Source organism: Bicyclus anynana, chromosome 8 (assembly GCF_947172395.1).
Source record: "Bicyclus anynana chromosome 8, ilBicAnyn1.1, whole genome shotgun sequence".
In the NCBI taxonomy this organism is placed as follows: Eukaryota; Metazoa; Arthropoda; class Insecta; order Lepidoptera; family Nymphalidae; genus Bicyclus; species Bicyclus anynana.
Window position 1 is genome coordinate 13,625,153 of NC_069090.1, and position 25,437 is coordinate 13,650,589.

The 25,437-nt window shown below is 38.4% G+C and overlaps 1 protein-coding gene across 13 annotated transcripts in view; it reads right to left on the minus strand.

Annotated features, from left to right (window-relative positions):
- LOC112051556 (RIMS-binding protein 2) overlaps nt 1-25,437 on the minus strand; it is a 52,197-nt gene that overhangs the window by 6,928 nt on the left and 19,832 nt on the right. For 4 of the 13 annotated variants that reach the window (XM_052882812.1, XM_052882811.1, XM_052882810.1 and 1 more), the window contains 19 exons: nt 20,092-20,292; nt 18,026-18,224; nt 16,672-17,562; nt 16,468-16,588; nt 16,210-16,387; nt 15,986-16,118; nt 15,255-15,472; nt 13,878-14,081; nt 11,809-12,003; nt 10,982-11,176; nt 10,586-10,840; nt 6,712-6,771; nt 5,648-5,737; nt 4,720-4,932; nt 4,251-4,469; nt 3,426-3,674; nt 2,409-2,571; nt 1,896-2,054; nt 975-1,048 (listed from right to left, as the gene is read on the minus strand). In XM_052882812.1, the coding sequence (XP_052738772.1) occupies nt 975-1,048; nt 1,896-2,054; nt 2,409-2,571; nt 3,426-3,674; nt 4,251-4,469; nt 4,720-4,932; nt 5,648-5,737; nt 6,712-6,771; nt 10,586-10,840; nt 10,982-11,176; nt 11,809-12,003; nt 13,878-14,081; nt 15,255-15,472; nt 15,986-16,118; nt 16,210-16,387; nt 16,468-16,588; nt 16,672-17,562; nt 18,026-18,224; nt 20,092-20,292 (4,017 nt within the window). Of the gene's footprint in view, nt 1-974; nt 1,049-1,895; nt 2,055-2,408; nt 2,572-3,425; nt 3,675-4,250; nt 4,470-4,719; nt 4,936-5,647; nt 5,738-6,711; nt 6,772-10,585; nt 10,841-10,981; nt 11,177-11,808; nt 12,004-13,877; nt 14,082-15,254; nt 15,473-15,985; nt 16,119-16,209; nt 16,388-16,467; nt 16,589-16,671; nt 17,563-18,025; nt 18,225-20,091; nt 20,293-25,437 lie in introns of all 13 variants that reach the window. The other 9 variants (XM_052882813.1, XM_024090247.2, XM_052882814.1 and 6 more) reach the window with 9 other exon arrangements.

Here is a 25,437-nt window from a genome sequence, read left to right on the forward strand (position 1 = left end):
ATTCTCTACATGTAAATGGGTAAATGGGCAAATTACATCAAACCTGAGAACTTGTACTTTATTTGTTAATAAGTTCGGTTTCTCTAATCTAGGTATATAAAAATCGTTTTACAATAAAAACTCTGAATTTACTTAGTTCTTAACTAATTGAAAGGGTTGCTTCAGTCATTAATTATTAATTATTGAATTTAAATTATGTACGTATAACATGCATAAACTAAGAATATTTGCGAAATACAATGTAAACTGCTGTAATAATCATGCATTGCCATACACCAAAGCAAAGTTATATACAAAAACAAATTAATAAATACACAAATGCTGAAAGAATATTAACACGTTTTCTACGATTCATACTGAAATGAAATCGTATGCCATATTCCAAGAGTTCATGCCGCGAAAAAACATTAAATACTTATTACAAAGAAAAATTGTTCTGTTAAACTAAACGATTACGCAATTTATAAAATAAATGCAAGTGTTGAAAGCTACGAAGTATTATATATCTAGATATAAATTGTCGTAACAATTTTCATGTAAATGGTTTTACGTAAACGTAATCGTCTAGCAATGGACCACATTCACAGGCTTCAGAGACGTTATCGACTTTACGGTGAATGGGTAATGGTATATCTGATGTAGATACGTGAAGTATACGCCAGTGTTGTTTTGTACTAGTTCTGTATGATATGGTCCAGTATGACATGATATCTAATGTGTAAAATCTCGATGACTCGTCCAACCGTTCTTTGGACCGATTACATTATGTATTAGGACGATACGCCCTTTCGCTATACACTGGGCGTTGATGAAAAGTAATGTAATAAAAGAGAAGAAAACAAAAGAGAAAAATCATAATAGTGGAAACAAATCTAAAAATATGAAGTGGTAGACGAACTAAAGAAAACGACTAGCCTTGCATAATCTGAAAGTATTGCCGTGGGGTCAAACGGTATAAACGGTAACATTTTTACCTGAGAATTCGCCTGTTCTGGATTACTGGCGCATGTGTTGTGGTCTAACTGAGAAGGGGGAAGAGGGCAGGCATCTAGCAAACAGACAATACACACAACATATATAGTGACCACAGACAACCACTTGAATCTTGGATCACACCTCACACACATCGTGGACTCTGTGCAAAGCTATGTTGCGTGTATTAGACCAGCCTACCAGCGCGAGCTAACGGCTGTCGCGGTGAAACAATAGGGAAGTTGTGATAAAACAAAAACAGAAAGGACAGTCAGAAAGATAAATGCAGACGAAAATAAAATAAAGTTGCCCTTAAAGACCAAAGTATTGCTGAAACGTTAAAAAGGAGTTCAGTTATTTGACTTTCGTGTTTCGTTGTATCTTCAAGGTTACGCGTGTGGGACTTCGATGTCTGTGACTGTGTAATCCAAGATAGTGTTATCAGCATAGTGTACACCAAGAGTCTTTGTGCTCCGTGGATTGCAACCGGACTCGCGTTACAATTCCATTCGTTACGTTTAGGATAACTTTGTTAATTCAACATGGAGCAAAGTCTCGAATGTTAGTAGTACACTTAAACCATTTATTACGAGTTTGTAGCACTTATTTTATTGTAAAGTTCATTAAACCTCGCAAAGCGAGTCCCGTAGCAATCGTAAGACCGTGTACAGAAAAGATGACAGAAGTTACCAGAGCAAAATAGCGAGCGTCTTTCAGTAGTCACACAGCAAGTCCAAGGTGCAAACATGAAACACTCAAAGCTCTTAGTGATCAGAATTAATCCTGATCGTCAGCTGGACTTACCTAAACGGATTTATATATTTTTTTTTACTAACAGGGAAAGTAACTATGACAGCGAATATTGAAAAGCCGTTCGCGGCTCTACACAGTACATTACACAAAAGTCGTATTGGCAATATTACCTGTTTTTCGGAGGTGATTCCTGGGAGCTGGAGCGACGTTGTCGCGAGGGGGTGGGGGCGGGCCTCGTGCGCCAGGGCCAGGGGGTGGCCCTCGGCCGCGGCCTTGACCTCCTGGATTTGCTCCAGTGACCGCTGGTCTCCCACCCACTACTCCAACGCCTATGTAAATAATTATCACCGTCAGCCTATTTGAACAGCCCACTAAAAAATCTCGCCTCTTTCTTTAAAGTAGCCCACTACACTATTCAAATACGAGTTGGCAGACTTAGAGTGATAATGTTTGTCTCTGTAAAGGTTTACTTTATTAGATTATGCTCTCGAGACAAGTGAATTTAAAACCTTAACCCAGACTCATGATTCAAAGCCACGTAGCCAACGAGTGTGGAGGCCATTAGAAGTATATTGTATTTTTAAGTGAATAGCGAATAGGTTTGCCACCTATTTTTAATTTAAAGATTCCATGGATCCTCAATTGTCCGAGTATAAGAAGTAATTTTCATTGAAACGTCTAACCTGGGGGAATTTGTGGTACGTAGTCGGAGGTAGTCGTAGCATCCGCGAGGAAGTTACTCGGCACCAGTCCCTTCACGCCGTCAATCTCTGCCATGAAGAAGCCGTCGTCGTCCATGTCTCCATACACATGGATAATTTGCCCCGTATGAAAACTCAGCTCCACCTATAAAATGGTAATATTCGTTATATTAATCATTGATCTTCATTTCTGCGATTAGGTTTTTTTATCACAAACCTCCTACCAACATCTGTACTTTGAGTAGTACAGATATAGGTAAGGGATATATTGTTATGTTAATAAGGAAATAAATAATTAGAAATGATGATCATTGATGATCAGCACTTTACCAATGATCATCGATTCGGATGAATTTTACGACGCCTAAGTCTGTAGAAAGAATTTTATTTTTCCTTTTGTTTTATTTTTATAATAAGTTTAGGTTAGGTTAGTTACTAGTAATTAAAATTTTATTGTATTTAGTTAGTGTAAATAATTGTAAAATTTACAAAGTACATCAATAAAAACATCATTAGAATTCAGTTAAAGACTTTTCCACCAAACTTGAGGTTTATTGGAAATGTACGATAATTATTACTAAGAACACCTATGCTTAATACATTAATACAGCGTCATGTATATGGTCTGTGTTCTTTGTTTCATCAATAATAGCCGATTTGAATGGTCCAAGGTCAGGCCTCCTTCTATACAGGACATGCAATAAAGTGTTTTGTTGTCGTTGTTTTTTAGGTCAACCATTACCTCCTCCTCTAATTTGGGTGACTTGCGGTATTATCACCGCAAGTCACCCAACCCAAATTAGAGGTGCTCTGCAACGATCACTATTGGATGTTAATAATAATAATAACCGAGGCCGAGGGTTTAACATTATCTCTAAGAGTAAGAGGTGTTACAGAGTATTTCTTAGAAGGAAATCTCAATATTTCATAGCGTGACCTAGGACTAAAACCGAGGACCTTATGTCTGAAGCTACATAGACTAACCAATGGCTGACTAACCAACGAGGCATGCTCACGTACATCAGCATCGACATTAGGACTCAGCTCCTGCGGATCGTAGTCATAAAGAGCGACCATTCTTCGCAAAGGCTGATTGTGAGCTTCCGACCACCTGTCGCGGGGTTTCGTGGCCACCTGCCCTAGTGCTTCTTGCTCCGACACCTCGATGACCATGTTGTGGGGCACGTAGCCTCGACGACCGCGGCTCTCTCCCCAGTAGAAGCCGTCAGCGTCCTTGTCACCCCATACCTGCAACAAAAAGCCGAATGGTCTAAGATTTCCTTTTTATTGAGAAATAATACAATAAGAAGCTTAAGCTAACTTATCCTAATAACAATACATTTAAATCATGCCCACTTGGAATGGTGGCATAAATACTGGCTGAGCCTTTGCACAAGAAATGAGCTAACATGTTTTTCACTCAAGGTAATTAGCTGCTGTGAAATAATTCGGATAAATATTTTACTGCGACTTCATGGCCCAAGGGTCTACACGGCAAAAGGAATAAATACTCCTGTGAGTTGTGAATTGTGAAATCTTTTCCTTCGTCACTTCTCCACCACATAATGCTTAGACGCCGTTGTTACTTCTGGGATTGATATACAATCAGTACCGAACACCTACATTTCAGATTCAAACATCTGAATTAAAAAAAAAGCTGTGCTGACGCCATGCCTCTGGGGTGTCAAATTCACTATTAGTCGCTATACTGCTAAAGTATAAGAAAATTTTGGCCTATTTGCAATGGCCTCGAAATAACCCTTGGATAATTTACACAATCAAAACTACCCTAAAGAAAATTGAGAGTTATCTTATTGCAGTTACCTTTATGAAGTCTCCTTCACTAAAAGGCAGTTCTTCTTCACAACTCTCAGGGTTAGGGCTCATCGTTGCTGGATCGTAGTCAAATAGCGCCACGAAATAGCGACATCTCTTAGCCGCTTGAGGGCGTTGGCCTGGGCCAGGGCCTCTGGGACCCATCGGGGCACCGCCTCGTGTGCCATAGGAAACTATTGGGCCATGTTGCCCTTGCTGCATTTGCTGCTGTTATAAGAAAAGGTAATGATTATACGGAATTTTCAATTTAGTAAAAACATATAGGTAATTTAATTTTTTCGAAATATAGTATTGGTACGTTAAATCTCATAATGAAAAAAAAAACCAATGAAACTTGGGTAAGTTCATAAATACGAATCAAAAAAAAAAACGTCAGAATAGAAAATATTGCAATAGGTATTTAATGCAAAAAGTATATGGGTAGGTATTAAGATAAAGATAAGAAACAGAAATAAACCTGGTGAGGATTAGGGGGGCGTCCTCTTTCGTGATGATTTCTGGGCGGAGGGTTCTGATACGGCTGGATCTGGCTGGGGTACTGGGTCGGCTGGTTACTTGGGAACTGGCCGCCCTGTTGAAAGGGGGGTTGCTGCGTGCCATGGTAGGCTGGTGTACTCGGGAACTGCTGCGCCGAAGGCGGCTGCGACGCTTGTGCAGGTTGGGACGGCTGCTGCTGACGTCCGTACGTACCAACACATTAATAAGGTTAGATTTTCCATAACGAAGCCCACAGCAATTTATCAAGCTTACAGCCATATGATTTCTTTTGGCGTATGCGATCATAAGCAATAATCAATACTTTACCTTCGTATTAAGATATAACATTCCGCTGAAAGTCTATCCAATCCCCATGCACAACGAAAGCTAGCGTGCAGCACTCACTGAGTTTTTTTAACCACATCGTCCATAGCATAGATATCTTTGAGTTGTACCTCTGCGTGGCTTGCGCACTAATTTATGATATTTTTGCTTTATTCTTGAATTTTATAATCTTGTGTATACACCATTTAATCCATGTATAGACAGAGACGTAGTAAAAGGAGTGTAAAAGGATAATTGAGAACGAGTCGAAGCCAAGACAACATGCAGAAATAACCATACAAACACGCTGCGCATGCTCGGATGTCATGATTTTGTATCGAGTGCTCTGTGGGGACGTTCGTCCTATCTGCCGGGCAGTGGTTACAGTTACGTGTCGGAACCTGCGTGTGTCGGACGTGACCTGTGTAGTGTGTCGAACATCGAGGACGTGAAGATAACAACATAGAAGAACGAAAAGTGAAAACTTGTGATTGGGAACTCCGCATAATATTGAAAGAGAAGAGAGCAAAGTGAACAGTGCTAGCACATGAAGAGCACATCGATGACATAGAGAGATCGCAGACCTGCGGGCGGCGGCGCGTCGCCTCCTCGTCTTCGCTATTGGTCTCCACTGCTGCCTCTTTAGTGATTTCGATGGCCGGTATCCCCGATTGCTGATAGTACCACACGGTCATTCAATATTTCAATAAATACTCATTGTTTAGACATCGTTTGCTACCAATGCGCATATGGATATGGCGGTCGATATGTGCTGAATGGCGTTACGTTTTATACCAAGATTAACCGCTGAAGCACGAAATAATCATATAAGCTGACGAGAAAATAACCATAAAATAGAAACTTTATACAAATAATAGAAAGGTATATTTAAAGATTTGAAGGCAGTATAAATGTAGAGCAAGAGAAGCCGGGACGTGAAGCCGAAGTGAAAATAAAAGATGCCTTTCGTAAAAGCGATCCCTTGCTCCCAACACTCGAGTCTTGACTTAGTGCTAGCAATTGAACAATTTTGCGTTTTTTAGTAATGTATACATTATATAATATTGTATTGATGCGTGTACACGATTTTTAGATTTCAGTGTAAAGAATACATAGTTATAGAGGCCATAAAATATTTTGTTGAATGTTAACCTGCCGCTGTGTATGCCAAAAGGTAATGTAAATCAAACACCTGCTCAGAAAGTGTTTTCACTAAATCTTTATCAAAGTGCTAATCGTTTATCAACCAAACTATTGGCTATGGTGTGAATATTAAAAATACTAAACATGGAAACTCATATTATAACGAGTATAGATATAATATATGCATTAGATAAACATTAGCTAACATGTAATATTTCTTCTACTATAGGTTATTGGATTCGTACTACGGTTATATTATGTACATAAGCATACTCAAAGAAAATATCGTCTGATGTATGGATTATATTTGACTACGTCAGTAAATACGTATATAACGATGCTATTAAAATACGAGCACACTGTGTAAAGACAAAATAAAGACAACTAATAATGAAAATAAAACACTCCAAAAATTAAAACTGTCTTAGTCTAAACAAAACGTGTTAAGATGATTAAAAAAAAATTAAATAAATAAAAGATATAAAAGATGTGTTAAATTCCTTACCGAAGGGGTTATTTTGTCGAATATACTCTTTAGGAGGCCTGTGCCGAATCCGCTCGTGGGCTACGGAAAGGTGTATAATAGTTATGTGAGAGAGAGAGAGAGGCAAGGTTAAACTTTAAGTGGTACGTAAACAAAATGAGCTCCATGAGGGGTTTCTGTCTGTGTCACAAAATACAATCTCTTATTTATTGTATAAGGGTATCTGTAGGGTGTCGTGCACAGTTAGGTATCGGCCAATAGCACTAGAGACTACTGATCAGTACTAGACGCCACGCATCGCTGCAGACCGCGACATATAACGTGGAAGCTATACAACGTATATTTCTTGCTCCTTCCCGCACCAGACATATGTAACGAAGTAATGCAGCGTATTACAACTCAACAAATTTATCGATAATGTGTTTTGTTCTCCTATGATGATATAAACACCATTAATTAAGTATATATAATTTTACAAATATTTTTAGTGAATTAACAAATGATAACAAAGGTCACCCTTGTTTGTATAATATAATAAACTACCTAAATTCACTTGTTTTTTATACGATTTCAAAATTATATAACACTATGTAATGACTTTACATACTATTTGGTTAAGCAAGTAAGACATAAATTATTATCAAGTAATTTTAACCAAACTAAATTGGAAATTAAATATATACGTAAAGCTATTATAAGAATACAAATATTTTAATTGGTTTCCAAAGGGGAAGAAATATAGGTCCAACTACATATCAATGTTAAAGCTAAAATAAATATACTGACGATTAATATTTTACGAACAACAAATGACACTACCGCCCCGAATATCGTGTGTTTTTATCGATAACGCTTCTGCAGGCAACGCACAACACTTGTTTTTGCGATGTATGGCGCAGTCGGTAGCATACACTGGCGTCTAGTACAGTCGCAAGCATAATGCATTTAATTTTGATCGCTCGAGCCGAGTGCATAGCTAGGTATATCGACGGCGCGCGTGGTTGTGTTGGAACCGATCGGCAGAGAACTACTCGACATTTAGAAGATGCCAGCGACAGAACCACAGGAGAGAGTATAAAGAGTGCAGTTTGCAACACCGAGTTCACGTAAGAAACTGTTTTTTTTAAATGACAACGACTAATATTTGAAACACCGTTGTATACCTATAGATAGTTTGTAAATAAGTTAGTTAATTTGTTACTCCGTCTTTAATACTTAATTTTTTTTTAAAACTACTGATACGTAAATATTTTCATCTGGCAACTCAATACATTCACAGACTGACCGTGTATGTTGTCTAACAAATGAAAGGCGTAATGTCGCGCTAAAAAGTGACTGAAAATGACATATTCCGGACTTTGTCTATAAGACAACACACAAACACAAAGTGGGAATGCGTATAAAAGGTGCCAGGTAAAAAATATTTCAATATAAGAAATATTCTTGTTATACCTACTACTGCTAGATGGGATATTAAATATATATGGTATATATTTATAAACGGATAGTTTTAAACATTGAAAATTAGTTAAAAATTAAATTACAGTTTACATTCAAAGATAGTTTCTTAAAAAATAAAACAGTTTCTTACGTAATTAGAGAGCGTATGACATTGATTATTATATAACAACAGCTAAGAAGACCAAACCAAAGGAGAAGAACGTAAATTGAAAATAAGCTTCATGTTTGTTAACGGAAACGAGCTGATAGGACTAACGAGGGATTAACCGCAAATAAGCGCGCTTCATTGGCCGCTGTGAAATTAGAACATTTAAATGTCACCAATCACAATCGCGAAAGTTTAGTTCTCACTTAACTCTAGAACAGTGATGACGTCTTTTTGTATTTCGAAAGTAATACCTAATAAATTGTTATTATTTTGTAATTTAAACTTTATAACTTTTATTACTACTTACTTACTATTTTGTTCATGTAAATAGTGAATTTACACAATTTAGTTATACATATCCCGTCAACACACTTACAAATACTACAGATATTTATGCAGTGTGCAATTTTAACGTAAGTAAGTTTTTGTAATGTGATGCACTTCTATGTATTTTTTTATATCTGTGAATGGACACAATCCAGTGCGTCTTTTTCTCTTCTATCCAACATAGTAAAAGACACAGCGTCCTATTTAGCTCGTATCCGCAAACAAGCCAGTACATATAGAAAACACAGGAATGTATTATGGCGAAATGATCAAATTTACAAACAAAAATACACAACATTGATTTGCAAACTAAAAGTAGGTACACCGAGTGCTGTGCCAACATTTAACAAGTTCCTTTAAAATAAATATTAACATTTTTGATGAACTTAATGTAAATAAGTACATATAATATACAATAGTTAATATTATTGGAATAACAAAGCGTATATGAAATTTTCATAATTGTTAAGCTCGAATTTTCCTTTAATGTATCTAAGTAAGAATCTTTCCATCATGTTTTTAGGTTCCGTAGTCAATCAAAACATTTTTAAAATTATTGTTTCTAACGGGCATTTAAAAAATATTTAGTCCTTTTTATATTTACCTATATATGTAACTAGCTGACGCCGCGCGGTTTCACCCGCCTGGTTCCCGTTCCCATAGGAATATGGGGATAAAATATAGCCTATAGCTTCCCTCAATAAATGGGCTATCTAACACTGAAAGAATTTTTCAAATTTTTCAAAAACAAACTCTTCAGCTTTATAATATTAGTATAGATAAAATCAAAAGAGAGACAAATGTTTTAAAATGAAACTTAATACTTATTAAATAAACTTATGGAGTGATTTTTATGTGATTTTCTCCAAAAGATTAAGCTTGGATTTAGACCTAAATAAAAAGGATGTTTTTTTTAAAAAAAGTGTTAAAATTGAGAACCTTAAATATGTTTTTTATATATATACTTAGAGGCTCTCTTGAAGTTCAAGGAAATTTGAATCTGAATGAAAAATGAATGAAGGAAATCCTTTAATTTACTTACATTGTCATTCACAGAGCTAAAAAAAGTTTTACTCGTTCATTCTTCTTTATAATCAACTTGCCATTTCCTCTTACTTTACTCTCTACTGCTCTACAGAAATAATGAAGTAAGTACGTACTTTAATGTGAGTAAGTACTTTCTAATAATGATTGTTTAAATTTCTAATCTCAATAATTTTTTGTTTTGTGCTCTGATGTGACTACGGAACCTCCATTAGATAAACGTATTTGGAAACACTGTTATAATTATCATAACTGAAATAATCGTAGGTATGATGAATATTGCAAATAATATACTTGATGATTAAACTTTCATTGACCTTCACCTGTCGAGTTTCTAAATAAAACTGAAATGTTTGACAATAAAATTCAAATGTCGAATGTTACATACTTACATTCGCCATTCGCTGTTGCACTGATATTATTTGTGTTGGTTTATTTGAATTGTTTTCTTTTTTTAAATTCATAGTGCCAATAATAGGTCCGATAATTTTTTTTTATCGGGTTAAATAATTTTTGATATCTATTGCTTTTTAATTTGTTTTTATTTACAATATATCAGAACTCAAAAACATTAGATAGCCAACATTCGGACAAAGTCTTGCAGATGTATCAATAAAATTACTTTACAGTAGATTTTGTTCTACAGGTACATCTTCAAGACAATTAAAAAAAAAATTAAAGATGCAGAACAGAATTTTAAAATTTAGTAGTATTTCGGAATTTTACTACTTATTGCAAAAACTTATACATAAAACTTATTGGCTTGCTTGCTTGCAACGATGATTTAAAAAGTGACAAACAACATTGTCGTCTTATTTTAATAAAATATTTTGTTACATTAAGGGGTCAGATAGGTGAAGGTCGATGCAAGTCGGAATCTTGTATTATGACAAAATAATATACATGAATGATCACCTGAGTGGTCTGGGGGTCGTGTCGGTTGGCGGTGGGGAATATCTCTTTGTCGGAGAGGTTCTCGTCGTGCTCAATCACTTGCTGGTGTTGCTGGTAGGGCTGGGGTCGTTGCCCTCGGAAGCCCTGGGGCTGGGGCTGGTTGGGGCCCACGCCTGGCCCTCGCGGGACCCTGGCCACCACTCCCCGCATCACGGCCGGCGGTATCACCGTGGACACGCTGTCGCACGACTGGCTGTCCCGCGACTTAGTTCGCACCTGCAACGAGACGAGTGTGAGTACGCGACTCGCGCGCAGACGGGAGCAGCAAGAGATGAGCATACGCACACGTGTAACAATTGCAAGTAGTGCATGTGTAGAACACAGCTCGCTAGCCAGTGTAAGCGGTACGGTACTCACAGTGACGCATTTGGGATTGAGGCCGATCAATTTGCCAATGTCGATGAGCGCGTGGTCGCCGGTGGGCGAGTCCACGTCGGTCACCTTCTTGCCGTCGGCGTACACCGCGTACCCCGTGACGGGCCCCGAGGCGGGCGGGCGCAGCACCGGCTGCCACGTCACTAGCAGGGTGCCGTCCTGGGGTCCAGCTTCCACCTGCGACACCGCACCAATCACCACCAACAATCCAGCCATTTTGTTTAGGCCAATTGGGTTACGAGTTACGACATGTATTCACACATACTATTAAGCCACATCGAGGGAGGATTCGAAAAAACAAAGGGAAGTACTAAGCTACCAACAACGTGAGCGGAATCGATTAAATTTGTCCTGGCGCTGGATTAATGGTTGCGATTGACGCGACTTCCTCGAAACTTTCCATTGTGCCGCGTGCTTGGAGGTCGTGATATATTACTCGAGAGGGACAGGGTGGTGTATGACTCGTGAAAACGTTCATGTTGGGACTTTAACCACACACTTCGTGAGCGTTGAAAAGCATTCTTTAAGTGCGTGTGCTAAAACGCTGTATAGATTTTGTATTTCAAAGGCCAGTTTTGTAAATTGTACTTTTATTTACAGAACTGTTTCTTTGGTAATAGCCAATTCAAAATTATATAAATAAATAACACCTACATAATATGAGCTAAAAGGTAGATTCTTAAAAGGGTAGTATTTCATATATGTTTAGGCGAGCAGGAAATGTGAGTGTATTAGAGTGTAAAAAAAATCGACGAAAGCATGCTTAGTTTTATGTCATGCTATAATGTTGTATTATGAAGATTTTGTACCAGTATTTCGTTTGGCGGATCCGGCAGACCTTTTGGCTGAGTTCTGAAGTCGGTGTAAGCCCCGGGGGCCTCTTCGACCAAAACTCCGGGCGGGCCGGCCCTCAGGTGCTTGGCTCTTACTGTGACTCTGTATTGAGTACTCGGCGACAGGCCCGTTATTGTGTGTCTGTAAACACCCGGTTTCACTGTGCGTACCTAAAATTATAATTTACTTGTTATAAATCAATCAAATCTTGTACTCGTACGGACATCTGCAAAGAGGACCCCTCTACGAGTTTCCTAGGTTGATCCTAGAAGGCAAGATAGTCGGAAAAAGATCACCAGAGCAATAGCGGCGTACATGGGTAGTCAATATTAAGGAGTGGTACCAAGAGTAATTACAACCAGCTGAAAAATATTTCAAGAGATCGGAAGTTTTCTCCGTCTGATCGCCAAATTTTAATTTGATGAATCGTAACAACATACATTTCATTTCAATGGAAAGTATCGTAATTCTACTTGTAACATTGAAAACCTGTAAGGCTTTAATGGTGGCAATTATACAAGCGAGTTCGTATCAAAATCCTAGTATGACATCCAGTTCTGTCTGCTAATAAGTGCATTACAGATCAGCAATACTTCATCATAATTAATAATCATTATCAGCCTATTTGTATCATCTACCTTGTAACCATCAGCTACCTTACCACGCAAAAGAAGTTGGCAATCATAATATTACTTGACTATCTCTGTAAAGATCACTGTCAGATGTTAATCAATCAATGATCACAATTAGTTAGCGGGACTGATGGGTTAACAATTAACATGCTATCTGAGACACGGGAGTGTACTCTAGTAACTCCCCAACATTGATTAGCTACCAACAATTTCTTCATCATCACTCTCTTTTGTTTGGAAGTGCATTCAAGAGTCTTCATCAGGACTCTTGCATGCAATTCCAAACAAAACGGTTTCGAGCAGCCAGCATCCGCTCCCTGCAACCTGTTTGATATTCTCCACCTAGTGGGGGGTCGACCAACACTGCGCTTTCCGGTGCGGAGTCGCCATTCCAGCACCTTGGGACCCCAACCTGCCCTGCCCATTACCACTTCAGCTTCGCGACTCGCTGAGCTATGTCAGTATCTTTGGTTCTTCTGCGTATCTCCTCATTCCTGATTCGATCACGCAGAGAAACTCCAAGCATAGCTCGCTCCATCGCCTGCTGAGTGACTTTGAGCCTTCTTACGAGGGCCAGAACTCCATTTACTCAAAGCTCAATTGTTTTTATAGTAGGGAATGCTAAATTTGCAGTTACTATAGCCGTAAAGCGTCATGAGGACCGATAAGATTTGGTAGATTAGATGATAGAAAAAAATTATAAATGGTTATTTACTTTGACGCTTTCAGCAGTGGGAAAAAACTGCAGACTTTTTGATTACCTACTTCGGCTTACTCTAATTATCAGGAAATATATATTAGCGATTATTTTTTAGATTATTTCCTTCGAAATAAGTAAAAAATTAACCGCGCTTGTGGCTCGGATACTGAATTAAAAGAGTTTTATTTTGTAACTTTGGAACCCTCCCATTATATTACGTTACGGTCAAATCGTTAGATTTTCGAAATGCATACCTTTTAGCTATTAACTAATTCTCTTTATCCTTATCTGACATGTTGGATGAGAATTTTTGAAAGTTACTTTTTTTTTGTTGCCTAAATGTACCCACCATTAAGAGCTCATACTCGGTGGAGATACTCAACAACGTGCAAGGTCTCTTATGTTCAACTGCCGCGCTCGAGTAACTGCAAAAATATCCTCCTCGGCTCCCCTACTATTATGGTCCGACCTAAGACTCTAACCTTAGAACCAAGAAACCACATGAACGGTGCATCGATCCTTCATCATTATCAACCCATATTCGGCTCACTGCTGAGCTCGAGTCTCCTCTCAGAATGAGAGGGGTTAGGCCAATAGTCCACCACGCTGGCCCAATGCGGATTGGCAGACTTCACACACGCAGAGAATTAAGAAAATTCTCTGGTATGCAGGTTTCCTCACGATGTCCTTCACCGTTTGCATCGATACTTACTTCAACGTTATTAACGCAGACGACATGCTGGTGATTGGAGTTAGCCGGAAGCCATGATATCACAGCCTGAGAACACGTAACTCCGCTCGCTCTCACACACGTGGGTCCCATGTTGCCCGTGTCCCGTCCTATCACCATGGTGCAGGCGGCGTCTCTCGACGTCCGTCTGTTCACCGTCACCGAACGGACGCTTATACGATGCGGCTTTGGATATAAAACACATTTTTTTTACTACAGCAAACATTTCGCATAAAACGAATCTCATGGTTGAAGCTATAATTGATGAAAACTATACTAAAAATTACGAATATTCTGATGTTTCAGCTAAAAATAAATTTGTGCTCTTTTTAAGCGGATATATTAAAACGACGTCTATGTGAGTTTGTTTTGTAACAGTGTTAATTAAAATTGTCTAAAGTCCTCCGCACACACACAATAATATTGCCAATAAAGTAGCGTGAGGTTACCCAAAGTACCACAGTGAAAGTCGTAATTATTAGTGTAGGCGGACACCTTAGATCTTAGGACGCCGAAGGACTTAGACCTCCTTAATCCGGCTCTGTCGTAAAAGCCGTTCTTAGCGGGCGTCTACTAACTATAAACTGAACTACCTAATTTCCCCCTACCAAATTTTATCTTGAATTTCACGCGGTTTTCTTGATGCCTTGCGCTTTTATAATTTACGCGGACGACCGCGTCTTCGTCCGCGTAAAAATCGATGTAAGCTTTCAATCTCTGTTTCACCCCCTTCTATTTATATTTTCGCATTTTTTATATATAATAAATAGTCTACTAACCATTTTACAAACTCATAACTTAAAACATAACCGATTAAAGAAACTTCAGCCCCTCTTTTAATATTTTAGAATCTTGAATGACACTATTTTTAGTAGTTTTCTGGTAGTACACATAACAATTTTTACTTAAGTTTTTACTTAACTTTAAAAATAAAGGAATTACTTTACATACAAACTTTTTTATTAATTTTACCCCTTCTGATTTTATTTCCGCGACAAAAAGTATCCTATAACCTTTTCGTATTATGGCGTCAAATCGTGCCAAGTTCCATTTGAATTCATTCAGTAGTTTCAGCGTGATCCCCGGTCAACAAAAAGACGTACAGACAGATAGTCAAAAAAAAATATTTAGCTTCAGTATCGATTATGGCATTACGTAATCGATACTGAAGCTAAACTTTTTTCAAAAAAAATTTTCAAAATATCTTCAATGTACAGAATTTGACCTGTTACAGTATTATTATAAGTATAGATATAGATTATTTCCTTAAGGGATACGACTTTGCGCAACCATACGCTACTTTTATGGCAACATTGTGGCGTGTGTGCGGCTAGCCTAAGAGTAATTGAAGAAGCTCACCCGATTGGCATCTACTCCTTCGACCAAAGCGCGCGTGCGCTCGGTCGCTTTAACCGTCGTTTTCAGGACGCCATCGACGTATACGTGGTAACTTTCGATGTTCGCCTGCTGAACCCCCTCGGGCGCTGTCCATCCAATCAGCACGGACTTGTTGAGTTGCCTCTCCAGGGTCAGCTGCCGCGGCGCGGGCACTAACGACGAGAAAAACAGCTTGGGGCCTCAGGTTTGAGGGCAGATCGCGAGTAGGAGTCAGCCAAGCAGGCGAAGTGCGAAGTGATATGCCAAGAAGCGTGCAGCGAATTCCGATGACATGGGATTGGGCGAGTAGGAAAGGACAAAGGTTTAACTATAGAACTCTATGTCTACAATTATAAAAGACAAGCGTTTCGAATGACTTTTAAATCCTGCTAATTGTAAAAAAGTTTTATTAGCATTCAAATTTGGCTCTATATTAAAATTTTATTACAGTTATTAAGTAATCTATCGTCACTATGGGTGCATTGTGGAAATTTGCATGCGAATATTAAAATATATTGATGTCAGGAGTTTTATGGCAAAATATTCAAAATTTACATGTTGTAAAAATATTATACAGGAGGCGACTGTGAGTTTCTAAAAGGTTCGGATTACTACTGTGGATGTCGATGATTGTTTAGAATATTTTTTAATTTACTCTAACGTTAATTTATAGCGCTCTATTTTAATTTAAACATATCGGATCACTATCTTACCATTGTCGTCGTCTTCAGGACACTCACTGATATCTGCCATTTCACTAAGACGTGCCACATCTCTACTGAGCGACAGGTCACTTATAGCTGTGGTTGCAGTTTCATCAGCATCACGCAATGTAGCTACTACGGCCTAATAATTTAAAAAAGTACCTTCGAGACCAGATCTATCTAATTTGTAACATGATAGCAAATCAAACGCAATCATATAAACATTTTATTACCTGATGAAACTCCAAGAGATCGTCCCCGACCAATCTTTGTACAAAATTTGCGGGTACGAGACCTCGTCGACCGTCTAACAGTTCGGCATCGAGCATTGTTACACTGGCATCTGGAGGTCCCCATACCAAGAGGTAGTCACCAGCGCAGATGGACAATTCTCCTTCCGCAGTCTCAAGTCTAAAAACAATATTATTTACGTTTCACTTAATAAGTTTCACCTAAACAACTTACGTGTTACAAATTCACAAATAACTTACTCTGGGGGTTCATAAGAGAACCTGGCGATGTAAACGCAACACCGACCTTTTCCTGGTATATCTAACATATCAACTTGCGGCTCAGAAGTGGCACCTCCATTCATATAATGCGTATTCCGTACTGAAAATATGAATTTGGTAATTTAAAACTATAACGCATAATAGTCGTAATAGGTACTAATGTCCATAAACAAAATTACGCACCATCGACGTCCAACATCATGTTGTTGGGCACCATTCTTATAGATCTCTGCCCTCGGTCGTGGAGAAATGTGTCGGTATTTCCTATTCTATCAGTTCCAAATTGGCTATCTAATCCTAGGTTCCAAGCAGGTTGGTGCGGAGTCACAGGTGTTGTAGCTCTAATCATAGATGGATTGGTTGCCGCAAATCGACTCAAGCCAAGATCTATCTCATCTATCGGCTTAAGTTTAATATTCATGGGATTTGTTCCCAGGCCACTTGGCAGAAGTGGATTCGTGTAAGTGCCAGAGCCAGCTCCATATGCACTTGTGCCAGTCAGACTAGTATTCAAAGCTCCCAGTTGCGTTCCTCCTGTTAGGTTGGATAGAGGATTTCCCAATGCACTACTTAAATTTGAAGCTAAACCGGCAAGTGTACTCGTAAGACCTCCAGATAAACTAGTTGGTGGATTATTTAGGCAACTAGAAAGCCCTGTTCCAGTCATAGTACCTGTGATGGTTGGTCCACCCAGTGTGCTAGTCAGGCCCATAGCAGAAACGTTTCCAAGATTTTGAATATTTGATTGTAACCCTGCCAGAGTACTAGAGATTTGACTAATATTGTTCACAAGGGGGGCAGTAACAGGATTAGTAAACGTGACCTGATGTGTATTTGTCATGCCGTAATTAGGATTCGAAAAGGAAGTAGGATTGTGCGCACTCATAGAGTAGGCCACGGAGTTAGAGCTAGGGGCAGTGAAATGAGATGTGGCGTGCAGAGAAGACAGAGTGGGCATGGTGTTGCTCTGACAGAGCGCTGTGTGGCCGCTCGTGCTTGTGTAATGGGGTAAAGGCGACGGTGTGGGTGAATGGAATTCTCCAAACGCCTGGGTTGATCCGCTTGTTTGTATTCCTGTTGAACAAAGAGTTTATTAGTTTTTTTTCTAATATTAACCATTTAAAATAGCAGAAAAGAAGTGGGCCCTAAGGCTAGAGGAAGAAGGGAGGGAGAAACGATCCTCTAAGTGCGTCTGCTGATCTTGGTTTAGAGAGCTACTCGGGTGGGGCATGTGGAATGGATCTAAGCTTCAAAACCTATTGTCCTACAACTTAAAGAAGCCTAAGAGAGAGCTCTGCCATCGATTCGGAGGGCGTCGGTTTGATTCCGATCCAGGACATGCCCAACTTTGAAGGAAAAACATTGTTAGGAAACCTTTCGTACTAGAGAATTTTCCTAATTCTCTATTATGTATTAAGTCTGCCAATCCGCATTGTAGCAACGTGGTAGACTATTAGCCTAACCCCTTTTATTTTTAGAGGAGCTTAACAATGGGTTGTTAAAGGTGAAAGAAGCCTAGTTGGATTATTATATTTACCATGAGTCGTAGATCTAGAGTATTCCAATTCAGCCAGAATCCGATTGTCCTGTTCGATCTTGGCCATGATGCGCTCTATCTCCGAGGCCGGCTGCGAGGCCTGCGTGGACCAGGTGGCGGTGGTGGAGGTGCCGCGCGCGCGCATGGCGGACGACAGCTCCAGCTGCAGCTCCTCGCAGCGAACCGTCTCTAGCGCCGCCTGATGAAAAACACCCTTCTCTTAATTTCATTTTATTTTACAGTGAAATTAAATATTTTGTACTGTTCTAACTGATTGGTAGTAGGTAGAGCTTAATAACGGTTTGAACGATCCGCGTTTTTTTAGTTTTATACATAATTATAGTATTATCAAAGGGATGGTTCTAGCGGTTAAAGAAAAGTGGTAAAACCAACGCATTACTTAGTCCTCGACTGGTTTGAGGGACAAAATTTTATTTAGCTGTTAGAAAACAATACACGAAGAAGTGCGGATGCCCATATTTAGTGGCAAACAAAACTGCAAAATGCTATCACATAGGGTAAGTCCAGGATAGATGCCCCACTTTTCGAAAATGCTAAATAACTCCGAATTTTATAATCTTAGAGCATTGCGTTCTTTGGGAGATATTAAATATATTTCTTAATGTTCTATATTATCTGAATCTTTCTGATATAGACTGTGTAGATTTTGTGTAAATTGTAATTTTATGGACCTCTAAAAAATGGGATACATGCCTACTGTGGCGGATAGAAGACTTATCATGAAAAAACTTCTGAGGATAGGTGCCCTTAGTGGGGATTGGCGACTTAGATTGAACATTGTAATTGGTTTGTTCTGAAATCAAACAACTATATTATTATAATTAGTCTTTATGGTGTTTTATATAACTTTCATTTTCATTTCTTGGCCATCTTTGTCAAAGTTATACTTTAGCTGTAGCTTTTTAGCAAACTGGTATGCTAACTGACGTATTGCTGTTCGGTCCAGCGGAAATCCAGCTTCTCCTAATTTGAATGTAAGAGCCACGGATCGTTTTTTGTTATTACAGCATGTTTTCGTAAAACAAATAAAAATAAATGCTGGATGGGATATATATATTTTTTCAGTAATAATTATGCCAGACAGTAACTACAATTATATGATGCATTACAATACAAAGTAAAAGTAATTCAAATTTAAAACAACAACACATACAGTAACTTTAAAAATAAGAATTGCTGTTAACGGCAAATCTTCGTCTTAATATTTTAGATGGTATTCCTTATATTCTAGAAATCTGATTTACGCCTTTCTCTCCCTTTTTCATCTCTTCAAACACTGCTAGCATACTGTCTTCGGTCTAGGTTACAGTACGAGACAACACCCTGTTTCCTTTTATATTTACGAGGCATTTTGCTCTCCTGCAACAACACAACACTTATAATAAACAGTCGGGGATAGTTGCCCTTAGGGGCATCTATCCTAATAAAAAACGGGGCAACTATACTTTTTGTAGGGGATAGATGCCCTTACCAATAAAAACAAAAGTTGAGTTCCAATTACTATAAAATATATCAGTTTACATAGGCTAATCTTCAATGCAAGCAGACAAATGGAAAAAAAATTGACATTATAAGCGAGAGAAAAAATACACTGTTGAAAGAACTTACGAATCTTATTTTGGCGCCTTTTGTCGTCTCACCGCGGAACATTTTTACTCACACAGACGAAACGCATGCACTCCGGTCGAAATTCCTCCCGACACTAAGGTTTGCAGGGGGAGGACACGTTACTTACAGTAAAATTTAACTCCTACAGTGCTCCTAACATAGTGAAATAAAAATCAAGTCATCTATCCCACTGGGGCATCTATCCTGGAATTACCCTACAGGATAAGACTGCATCACCCTAAGATAAGACTAGCAACGGACGCGCGCTATTCCGTTCGCGCAATTTATTTTTTACAAATCCCACGGAAGCCTTGTATTATTTCGAGAAACAAAGTAGTCTATGTTCTGGTTCAAAGTCCAATTTATCTTTATACATAATTGTATGCAAATCAGTTCTATGGTTTGGTCGTGAAATGGTAAAATACAGACAGACTTACCTTCTTCTCAAGTTCCCGCACTCTGGACTGCAGTTGCTCGACGTTGTGCGAGTCGTGCGGCGAGCGTTGCGCCCCACGCAGCTGCGCCAAGGCGTCCGCGTGCGCGCGCTCGGCGTCCGCACGCGCGCGCTCCGCCTCGCGCAGCCGTCGCGACAGTGCGTCCAGCTCGCCGCCGCTCGACATGCCGTACGCGCTCATAATCTGCACAACAGATCGACCGAATCAGTCTCTGCGTCCACGCGCGCGCTCCGCTTCGTGCAGCCGCCGCGGCAGCGCGTCCAGCTCGCCGCCGCTCGACATGCCGTACGCGCTCATATTATGCACAACACCAAATTAATAGCTACGTACACGCGCGCGGTCCACCTCAAGCAGCCGCCGCGACAGGTTGTCCAGATAGGGGCCGTTCAACGCGCCGATCGCGCTCAAACCCTGCACAACATATCGACATCGGATATGAAGGTTAGACCTATCACATTGCTCCAATGCGGTGTCATTATTTAACTCTATAAATGATTACCTACTATCAGATCCTATCTAACTGCTAATGATAATAGTGATGAACGAGACCCACTTAACGTGCTCTCCAAGGTACAGGGTACAGGGGGTAACGACATCAACTCTCCAACTCCGGGTTGAAAATTCTTGGAAAAAAGGCTCTATAATGTATTTTATGTAATAATACCTATCGAGCCTTTTTCTTCCTTCGCTAGCCAAGACTTCATAATCGGTTGGGGGTTATCGAATTCGTTCATCATTAATATGTGAATAATGATGTTCTATCAAAGTAACTATATAGTAAAACAAATGATATACCCTTGGAGTCTAAACGTATCGGGATCCGAATAAATTAAATCCTGATTGTATCATTGCTCCTAGGATTATTGTAACAGTTTTTACGGGTAATTGGGGAAAAATGTAAAAATATTTAGTATTCCACAAAATACCACAGTAAAACAAAGTCTAAGGAGCCTTTTTGGCTATATCGCTTAGCACCGCCTTCAAACCGATCAATAAAAAGGACATAGCTACGGTTTTATCTTTCTCTTTTTAGTGTAATGCATCATTGAAGTTGATTCTTTTTATTTTGTAAAATAGATTTTATAAGATCAGTAGAACGTTTAATGATTCAATGAATGATTTACGTCTCGGTGACGAAATCTCCAGGGACTTGGTAGGGAGGGAAATCAGGCTTTGTGGCACTTCGCCACTAAACCCCTTCGGTAGCCACCCTCGGTGCATCTCTTTTCTCGGGTATCCTCGGTGCACATCCAGTTGGGTTTATTACGCTCTATAACACATATCGGAGTTACCTCAATGGCCTTCGACAACGCATACGGACAGATGAGTCCTTTTCATCTAGATGACTGTGATGTTACGGCGGGGTACCTCGTTGTCTCCCTTAATGTTTACGATTTTCATTAATTCTATCACTCAATGTATTTCTTCTCTCTATCAAATGTAAGCAGATGATATCCAAATATATCGCTTGTCAGCTCTTAGCAGAGGACCTTAGTTCTGCTATGACAGCTATTAATAGTGACCTTTCCACAATTTATGACTGGAGCAAGCAGTACGAGCTGAAGGTTAATCCGACAGTCTAAATCTATTGCTATTGTCAGTCCAGGGCTTCTCTCAAGAGTTCATTGGGCTGATCCACATATTGTGTATGATAATATTTCATATTGTAAAATCGAGATTTTGAGAAAATTAAGATGGTGCGTGCATGTAAAGCAGTTGAGGAGGAAGACATTTACGACATTGAGTTCGCTGCATCGCTTGCGATGTGTTCTTCCAATCCCTACCAAAGTTATTCAAAGTTATTATTAGCACATTCTCCACTTCTTTCGATTCTCGATTATGCGGACGCAAGCTATCTTAATTTAACTGAGGACCAACTTTATAAACTCGAGCGACTTTAGAATCTTGCTATTCAGTTTATATTTAGCCTACGTAAATACGACCATGTATCTGAATTTCGTAAAAAAACTCAAGTGGACTTACATGTTCTTTTGCTACTGTACTGTGTTCTATTTAGAATTTTGAAATAAATAGTTTCCAAGTTATTCAAGAAAATAGACCATCCTCCTCCCCCCCTACTCCGAAAATACCAAACCTGAAATCTAAACCCTCGTCACGCGAGTTCAACTCGCACTTGTCCGGTTTTTTCTTATGTTGTGGTGTACAAATACAGTATAAATAAATAAATAAATAACGGCGACCACAGACATCCCTACGGTGCTGTCGTCAGCACGCGTAGGGATGTGAGCAGTGGAAAATATATTGAAATATAGTTAATATAATTAATAGTTTTGATATTTTTGTACTACCCAGTGCCTCCATCCCTACGCGCACTGTACACATCAAGGTATACTTGAGCGTTTGCAGCCGTAGTTATGGGAAGCTCTGAAATCTGTACTGTTTGTGAACAATGTGCCGGTGCCTCCCGAGCTAAAAGCGGTCTTGGATATACGGTGGAGAAGAAATATTCTCTAACAGCAAACAGGTGGTAGAATAGACTACTAATTGGGTAGTTGACTCATCTCAAATTTAATATAAACATCATTAAATTCGTGTAGTAGGTACATGGAATAATGATCCGAAATATATCGATATTAATTAATAAAAGTTAAGGATTTCTTTTATAGTAATAATAATAAATCTTTATTAACCCGAAATATATACAAAAACCAAGTATTTGATTGCCTGTGGTCTCCACTCTAGATTGATCTGTATCGTGGAGACCAGGTTCCTTATGTTTTCCGTTGGACTAGGACTTGAAAATACACATTACGAAAAAGAAGAGTAAAGTAAAACAGTGAACAAAAAAATGTACATGTTTTAGTTTAGTTTAATTTTTGCGTTGAATAATTCTTCGGTGTCAGTATAAGTTAAACTTTTTAACCAATTTGTGAATTCATTGAACTCATTCCGCACATGTGTCGTAATGTAATGTAAAATGCACATGTGCTGTAATGTAATATAAAACCTTTATCATCCGTCTTAAAATAAAACGGTACTTTTTAAAATCTTAGCAAAGAGTTTTTATGTCAGAAGTGCACAACATTTTATGAACAAAATTAACTTTGTGAGATAAATTATAATAAACATTAAATTCTTTCATTTTAATAATTTTGACAATAAATGACAACCATTTGTTTCAGAAACACAAAAATATTAATTTAATTTATTAGTAACTAGCGGACGCCCGCGACTTCGTCTGCATGAAACCCTGCTACTTCACCTAACCCTACTGTACCCTACCCCTACCTTACTCCTACCCTACCCCTACCCTACCCCTATCCTACTACCCCTATGGTAGGGACCATGCGACGGCGACGGAAGCTTAAATAATGGAGTAACTTCTCCAATTTTCTCAACATTTCCCTTCACTGCTCTGCTCCTATTGGCGGTAGCATGATGAAAAGTATACTTTAACCTGCCCATTAGTATGAAGAATAATTGTACCAAGTTTTGTTAAAATTCGAGTAGTTTTTGTTTCTATACAGAACATACAGACAGACAGACTGACAAAAATTTTATTGATTGCATTTTTGGCATCAGTATCGACCACTAATCACCCCCTGATAGTTATTTTGGAAATATATTTCATGTACAGAATTGACCTCTCTACAGATTTATTATAAGTATAGATACTGTCTGTTTTGCTGCATTTTCCTAAAAAAAATGGTGTGCGCACTTCGCTATCTTTGCAAAAATTACAAGCGTATCAAAATGTCATTATATGGAAAACAGGCAAAGAACCAAATTCAATTTCAGAAAGTGTGTTCAAAGTGTGTTTCCTCGCAAATGTGTTATAAAACTTCGTATGACATACGTGCGCTCTGATAATAACAGCCTCTGCTTACTATAGCAATATAATTGCAATATGGCCTCGGCTATAATTTTCGATTTACCGCACTTATAATATAAAGTACTACAATCCACGTTCAAAGTCCATAAGTCCTTAAAAGTAACCAAAACATATAACAAGAAATGTAGGTCAGAAACTTATAATAGGGATGATGACAGTTTTTTAAATTGTATATAAATTAAGAGTATACTAATAGCAAAGCAATTTTGTAAAAGTAACAGGGTATCTGCGATCATTACTTTCGGAGCTACAGGGATTTAAAGGGTCAGATTTGCGACGCTGCCACGTATCCCTGAAAAACGCTCCATACAAAATGGCACGATTTAGTGACGTCGTTGGCTCGCTGATCGTTAGTTTTGTATGGGCGTTCAAACAAAATTACTAATATCTTTGTTATTTGTGCGTTTATGTTTATAGTTCATTTATTGAAAAATGTTACATTTAATGTAAGGAAGCTAAAACTGTATGAATTTTCATCTAATTACTATAAAAAAAGTTTAATAGATTTTGAAATTTTATAATCTTTTTTATTTTGCAAATATCCAGACAATCTTTGCTTTTTATGTATAAATCAGTTAACATTGACCTTATTTACCCGAATGTATCATAAAAATCAATATATTCAAACCTAGTCATCATCCCCATTGTTCATCCAACTAACGGATTAATTTTCAAACAACGTCATGGTACGAAGGCTGACCCATTTAGTGGCCACCTACAGCCATGAAAAGCTTGTGCCATCAAGTGAACCGTGATAAACGGTGTCGCTTTACTGGTGTATGAATAATTTATCGATTTTCTGTTGAAATTGACTGGAACAGGTACGTATCGCCCTTCAGAGTTTGACGTCACCGATAGAGACTGATATGGGGAATTGATGAAATAAGTGGCCCATAAAATAACCCCTCGAAACAAGCTATCGAAAATTTAACAGCGTTTTAGCGAACATCTATTGAAAGAATAGTGAGATCGTATAATAATATTTTTAAAATGGCAAATCTGGATTTTTTCAATAGCGGTTCTAATTCTTTCAAAAGTAAAGTTAAAAAACATATGTCGATGAATAATGTACTTTAAATGCATTCTGTTTTTGTTTTAAATGTAATTTCTTATTGTTAGTTCCCATTATTATTGTTGTAATTACATTTTTTTTTAATTCTTTTAGTTTTTTTTTTAGTGGTAGGTAGATTTAGTTTTTGTTTCTTTTTTTTTAAATGGTAAATTAAGAATTGTATTAAAATAAACGCATGTTGAGTTAGCCTGTAAGTGGGGTGTACAATGTAGCATATTACTTTTTAATGCATGTTATGTTTAATTAGTCATAAGTTTTTTGTATACAACGTTGGCTTCCGAATAAATAAATAAATAAACATCTATATTAATTTTGAAGAGGTAAAGTTTGTAAGTAAGGGTAATCTCTGGATTTACTGAACCGATTTTAAAAATACTTTTATCAATAGATCCAGATATATCCC